Genomic DNA, 7253 nt, shown 5'->3' with positions numbered 1-7253 from the left:
ATTCCAGGGGCATACCTAGCCAGTGATGAGGTTGGCTCTGGAAAGGGCACAGGTACCGGTAGGTGCAAAAATTGAGCTGTTGCTTGGCTTCCCTGCTGCTGCTGCTGCTGCTGCTTCTTTTACATTTAAGAATACTGTACCTGTAGAGCTTCCCTTGCAGGCTGCAACCAGATCTTTTACAGAAAGCATGCCTCACTACAATGTTGCAACTTGCCTATTAACACCTTATACCTTAGGGTACATATTTGCATCAGACTTCATGCTGAAATAAAACAGGCATGCAAGAAACCCAGAACTTTATTTTAATGCCCTGCAGGATGACTAGGAAAATATTAGCTAGATTCTGACATTCATTCATTTATTGGGTTAAGAATGGGGGGAAAGCGGGATATCAAATCCAAACTCTTCTTCTTCTTCTTCTTCTTCTTCTTCTTCTTCTTCTTCTTCTTCTTCTTCTTCTTCTTCCCCCCCAAAAACTTAGACAAATAAACCTCACATCATTAAAGCCAAGAGGAAAGATAAATTTAATAACAATTACCCTTTCTTGACACCCGAATTGGCTCCCTGAAGCTCCAGCCTCTCTCTGCCTAAGGGCAAGACCAGACTTGTATGGACATAATTCAGTCCTTATCAGTGCAACTGTAGGCAATTTTATCCAGAAACTAAACCCCCTTGAATGTTCAACGGAGCGCAATCTCATGCATGCCTATCTAAGCTCGCGCTTCTGTGTTTTTTTAATAGCCAGGTATAGGATTGCAGCTTCAGTTCCTAGTACGTATATTTAGGATTGCAGCCCAAACTGCCTTAGATAACAGGGTGATTGTATAGGACCTTAATCCCTAGTATTGTACAGATTTTGGACTCCAACCTAGGTTGCCTCAAATAGCAGGATTGCAGCCTTCGTCTCTAGCGCATGCATCTAGGATTGTAGCCCAAGTACAGCGCCTTCTGAGCTTTAGAAAGTGGGCTTTAGAAAGTGGCGTTCCCTCTCCTTTAAAAACAAAACGCCCACTTCTTCGTTTCCTCCTTTCGTTCCAAATCGATCCCAAGGGAGGGAGGGCGTGTGTTTCTCTCGGGCCGGAGAGAGGCGGGGCGTCGCCCGGTGGGCGAAGGCGAGGCGCGAAGCAGCGTCTGTTGCCCTGGGCGCTCGTCTCCTCCGCCGGCTCTCTCGTCGGACAGGGCGGGGAGGCGGCGGCTCCGAGCTGCAAACTCGGCGCGGCTGAGAAGGTGGCGACACAGACACACGCAGAAAGACCAGAAGAAAGTTCGAGCGGAGCCACAGGGCAGCCCTTCTCCATGGAAGCCTCGCGGCGCAGACTTGACTTCGGGGCGCGCTGCGTCAGGAGCGACGAAGCTCTGGTCCTTTAGACTGGCCTCTCCTCGGGCGGACAGGCGCGCAAGCAGCCATGGGCGACTTTGCCGAGGAGCAGCAGCAGCAGGCGGAGGACGAGGCGTGCTGCGACTTCGAGCCTTTGTCTGCGCTCTCGGAGGACGAGGTGAGCGTGGCCCAAGTCGAGGACAGAACAGCCCGGGCGCCGCGCGCAAACTTGCCCTGGACGGTCGCCTGCACCTGCTGCGCGCGCGGAGGCTGCGCGCCTTCCCTCCCCGCTCGGCTGCTTTCTGTGTGGCGCTTGTCTCGGGCCGGAGGGTGGAATCGCCCCTGCTAGGCCACTCCGGGGATAATGGGCTTTGGTTGACCTGCGGTTATTGCCCTCCCGTGTTGTGGGAATGTAACCTAGGAACCACATTTCCATGGTCTGGCAACCGTTGGCCGCTATTAACCCTTCGGGGAATAGGCAGCAGCAACTGGTCATAATTGCCCCATAAAGGCGACTGGCTGAGCCTAGTCCACTTTTCAGTGAAAACTACCCCACCCACATCCCTTTTAGAAAACAAAAGCACAAAAAGTGAACCTTTCCTACAGTCAGTTGCAAAGGAGATCTATTAAACAAGTTTTTAAAAGTAGGTAAAGAGAGGCTGCAGTCCTAACATGCTTGGGTTTTTTTAAGCCTCATTGAAGTCAATGGTTGCTAAGTAAACACAGAGAATGAATCAAGGAGGTTTAATCCCTCAATGTAGGTAGTACAGTAGATCTTGTTCTGAAAAAGCCTCGTTGAAATCCCTGGCTGCTACCTAAACATAGAGGATGACTCCTGACCTCTAAACAAAGGGGGCTGAATCCCATAAAGTCAGCTGCCCCCTTGATCCCAATGATTTTAGTGGGAGAAATAAGCAGAAACTTAACTCTCAGAAGTCAGTGGGTCTTACACTGCTGGAGTGTGCCGGTGTTTAGGGTCAGTTTGAAACATTGGTATCTTTCCAAAGTCATGGAAGATAGCTCAGCTGGTTAGAGCATGGTGCTGATAATGCCAAGGTTGCAGGTGTTTTCCTCCATTGCAGGGGGTTGGAATAGATGATCCTCAGAGTCCCTTCCAACTCTATGATTCTAAGCCTAATTTCATTTTTTAAAGTGTGCTGAATTACCTTCTGTGTATGTTACCAGTCTGTATTAATACAAAGGCATGTGCTTTGAGAAACTGAATTTTAGATACTTCAGTAAAGTGCCAATATTATTACTTTCCACGAAAGGCCTTTAGTGCAACAAGATCTGATCATCAAACTCTAGACATGTGCCAAAAAAAGCACATAGGAATGTAAATGCGGTCTTCCACTTGTACTGGAAGTAGGTGGGTTTTCATTCAGATCAAGGCATTCTTTGGTTTTGCTTTGCTCATTAGTTAAAGATTTTGCTTTAATGGAGCAAAATCATTTTGGGGAGCAGAGAAGAGTAAGCTTAATATATTGGCTTTGGATACTGCCCTAAGTATTTACCCAGAAATGTCAAAAGGCAACTTTGAAAAATGAATGTCAGTGTGAGAATTATTTAAATTTTCAACTTCCTAGAAAAAAACACACATGCATTTTTTTGGGGGGTGGGGGGAATCAAGTGATAAACCTGTTCATTAGCTTGCTCATAAGGAAGTATTTTTTGTTGACAAAGTACATGCAATGTCACAAACAGCTACTTTGGAACTTCTTATATTGAGTAGTAAAATACTGTAACAGTTGTGAGCACCAATCAAGTTAATACTGGATATTAACATAAAGTAGGTGAGGTGATAGTAGCAGTATTAACCCCCTCCCCCATGAACCTTTGGATGTACAGTATAGGAAAGGTTTAAAAATTTTTTTATAAATGTGTCTCATTTTCTTTTGGCACCATAGATGAGTAAATAAATACACACATATCTCATCTTGGATTTATGTTAATTCCATGCATTTTTCATTAGTAACAAGCTATTTGGGGGAAGGGAAGGAGATGGAATTATTTCATTTTTCCTGTGCTGCTCATTCATAGCTGTGCCCCACAAGCCCTGTGCTATGTCATTGACAATCGCCTTAGCAACTGTTCCAGATGAAATACGTTTTGGAATCTGTAGACAGCTTCAACTAGAGAAAAAGAGTGCTACAGACAGTAGGGGGGAGAATTAAGAGGAACAGGAGAGGAATGGAACAACTGGAAGTCACCATAAAAGTGCACTGTGTGAAAGAGACAAGTGCCTTCTAGATCTTTTGTCCTAGAAAGCCTTAAACTTGCTGGAAACATGTTGGGTTTGTGTATTATAGATTATATTTGACACAATTGGCTACAAGTAATGTCAAAAAATGTGGAGTAATTTATGAATTCATGTCTTGGCAGGAGAACGTGTCTCTTGCTGATGTATTGTCACTGCGGGATAGCTGTCTCACTGAGGAAGATATCTGGGCTGTTTGCTTGGAGTGTAGCCAATCTCTGAAGAGCATTGCCCATTCTGCAATCTTCCAGACACTTTGCATTACTCCTGACACTTTGGCTTTTAACACCAATGGCAATGTATGCTTCATGGAGCAGATCAGTGGTAAGTATTTATGCTCCTAGGCAATTCGTTGCAAAGTGCAAAAACTCACGCTGAGAGAATGTAGTGAAACATTATATTCTCTCCATCAGACTTGTACATGGATTTTAATTAGATTGGAAACTGTAATTTCTTAATGCAAGGATGAGTGTCAGCCCACGTAAAGCTAAATTAGGATATATCAACTAATACTGTATGTTCATTTAGTCGTTACAGTGTTGAACAAAGGTTTCCAATTCAAATTTTAATAAGCTTTTAGATTCGATTCATTGGGCTAATCAATATCTTCCAAAGGATCTACATGATGATTGCTGCCATACACTTGGCTGAATGTGCTTTAAATCTAAAGAGAGTCTTACAACTAGGAGAGGATGTGAGGGACTGAGGGTGAGATGCCCTAGTAAAAACTGATGTAGCTGGCATTGGCAAAAAATAATAATTAACCAACAATAGGTTAAAGCCTTACGCAACTTACTGTCCCCTTCCTCCAGTGAATTGGTCTCGTACTTGTTGGAAATAATGATGGCTAAGAATAAAATTCCAAACTATCCCCATATTCCATTAATCTGTATGCTGAACTACTATTGGCTAAGATGATCAGAGTAATGTTGCCTTGCCTCAGTATTTCTAAACATTGCGATGAAGAAGCCTGGATGTAAACAACAAGGCTGGATGCAAAGCTGGGTAATATTTAATCCTTCCGATGTGGCAAGAGGAAATCTATGAGGAAGTGGAGGTGATGGGCAGACATGGTTCTCCAGTATGTGAGAGGAATTGGGAATGTTCTGTTAATATAATTGTGGCCTGAAATGCTCATCCAGCCAGCAACAGAGAATATACTCTGTTTCGGAGGCAGGGACTCTTTGCAAATATGAAGAGATGGGGTTAAAAATGAATGTGACGTGGGGAGCTGCCTGTAAACTGGAGGAAGGATGGATCTCCGGAACCTGTCTGCTTGGTACTAAGGAAGAGGAGGAACATCAGAGTCAACTGCTACTCTTCTGAGGCCTTGTGCAGATGGGCAAGTCAGAAGTAGAGTTGAGGGCTCCATCACAGATGCAAGATGTATTGCCTTTTATTCTGGGTAACTATGCCAGCCTTGAAATTAACAACCTGCCTTGGGCAAGTAACAGTAATTTCTAAGGAAGTGGCTTTCTCAGGTTATGTGACACAAGATAAATGGGGCATATAACTTTGCTTATGTACTGGTAAATTTTTCATACTGTCTGTCAAGCTGTACTATATTAGCTCATTGGTTTTATTTTCATGTCTTGTATTTTTTCAAGCACCTTTAAGTTGGGTCTAGCAGCTTGCAATACAAGATTTAATGGCTTCAGCGTGTCTTTATTATCTGTCTAGCAGCATCTCAAAACTCATTGTAGTAAATATGCAGTGGGGGCAAATATGTCTACTCTGTCATCAGAGGTGTTCTCTAAATGTTTCAGGACTCCTGGCAACCAAGGCTGCCATCCTGGTGCTGGTTACTTGGGAAGTAAGCCCTAACGAATTCAGTGGGACTTACTTCTGAGTAGACATGGTTAGGCTTGCAGGTGAGGAACCTGTGCTGTTTTGATATTGTTGGCAACCAACTTCCATTATCCCTAACCATTGGCTATATTGGCTGAGGCTATTGGGAGTTGGAATCCCAACAATGTTGGAAGGACCACAGGTCCCCAACTCCTTTAGAACAGAGATATAACCTCTCTCGCTGAGGTGCCATTTTATATATGAGGATCTCTGAGATGGGTGGGTAGGAGGAAGAGGTAGCATCCTTACTTGACAGCCATCTGTCAGGAATGCTTTGATGGTGTTTCCTGCTTGGCAGGGGGTTGGACTGGATGGCCTCTATGATTCTTTGATTCTATACTCAGCATAAAATTAGTGCAGGGATATGGTGTTGGTTGTTGGTTTAGTCTTATCTGAAGTTTCCACATCTGAGGCAAGTGTGAGAAATGTAGGATGGACTTGTCCCATTTTTGCTTTCCCCCCTGTAAAGTTAAGGCCTCCTTCTACCACATTTGTTTTTCTTATTTGTCCAGGTACAACTTCCTCACTAATTCTAAGACAGCTGAATAAATATCCTGGAGACCCTGAATTAAGACATCAGTCTTAATTTTTCTTTTTGCCCATTCTTGGACTTTGCATTTGATGAAAAGCTTAGCATGGAGAGGATTTCAGATTGTCATTTCTGATTTGTCAGAACTTACACATGCCTAAATAGCTATATGGTCATCGAAACAGCTGTCCAGCACCTTTACATTCTAAGGGGCCTTGCTTGCATACAACCAGAATTCTGTTTTGAAATTTCTTGTAATGTGAAAGATAGACTGTCTTAGACTTTTTGATAGTAGTTGGTAGGAACTGAAGCTAAACAAATTGAACTGATTTACTCAGTGCTGAAGCCTTTGAGATCTTCAGCAAGTTTGTTACTACCTATTTGTTCTCTGCTTTCTCTCTTTCTTAAAAAAAAAAAGATTAATTTGTTTAACAACCATGTCAGAATTTCTAAATCTCCAGTTCTCTTCTCAAGTTCATTGATGATGTCTTTCTAGGTTGCATTTAGCTCTGATGTAATTGTTGAAATGACAAGAGAACATAATTTGTGGATAGCATTGCACTGATGGTGTCCTCTCTCCAATGATTCAGTAGCCTCAATTGAGTGATGTGTTAAAGCATGAACTGAGCAAGTCTGAAATCCTCAAGCACTGCTCCATGGATGTTTTTGTTTAAAAGGAGATGTCTCTGTCTTGATTTGTCCATTTCACCCTAAATTTAACCTGCTGATAACAAACTGCTCTAGTGTTGCACTTGCTACTGTTCCTAGGTGGAATATTCACCCATTTCAGTTTTGCACCTAGAAATGTTTCATTCATTTTGTTTGTAGGGTGCTTTTCCACACACAAAAATCGTGCTCAAAGCGGCTTGCAACAAAGAAACACACGCATTTCAAACAAAGACTACAAAAACTATTTCATGATAATGTAGAAAAGCAGTATCATAGTAACAATTGCAGAACATAGCAAAACAACAATAATAGCGTACTAACATAGCAAAACAACAGCAAAAGTAATAATTTACCAAACAGCCATATTCCAGTACTCTAAATATGGAAAGATTACTTGAGCAACATGTAACATCCAATAGTAAAAATAACAAGGGAGTTTCACAGATTCACCACGCTCCTACAAACACCCCTCCCATGATGTTGCTCTCAGCCCTTCTCCTGCAGCAGCAGCTTATAAGGCTTCCAAGGGCAAAGAGTGGGTATCTGGAAACACCCCTCCCATATTAGTCGCCACCCACCTACCCACCTGCTGTGTATTTACCCTTAGCAACTGAGACTGTTAAGTTCTTTTT

The 7253-nt window shown here is 43.0% G+C and overlaps 1 protein-coding gene across 1 annotated transcript in view; it reads left to right on the top strand.

The window, feature by feature from the left end:
- The first annotated feature begins 1229 nt into the window (after nt 1-1229).
- KNDC1 (kinase non-catalytic C-lobe domain containing 1) overlaps nt 1230-7253 on the top strand; it is a 69317-nt gene continuing 63293 nt past the window's right edge. The window contains exons 1-2 of the mRNA XM_033149324.1: nt 1230-1496; nt 3701-3899. Of these exons, the coding sequence (XP_033005215.1) occupies nt 1407-1496; nt 3701-3899 (289 nt within the window). The 5' untranslated portion in view covers nt 1230-1406. The remainder of the gene's footprint in view (nt 1497-3700; nt 3900-7253) is intronic.

The sequence above is a fragment of the Lacerta agilis genome, chromosome 5 (genome assembly GCF_009819535.1).
Source record: "Lacerta agilis isolate rLacAgi1 chromosome 5, rLacAgi1.pri, whole genome shotgun sequence".
NCBI lineage: Eukaryota > Metazoa > Chordata > Lepidosauria > Squamata > Lacertidae > Lacerta > Lacerta agilis.
This window is presented reverse-complemented; position numbering and strand designations above follow the sequence as displayed.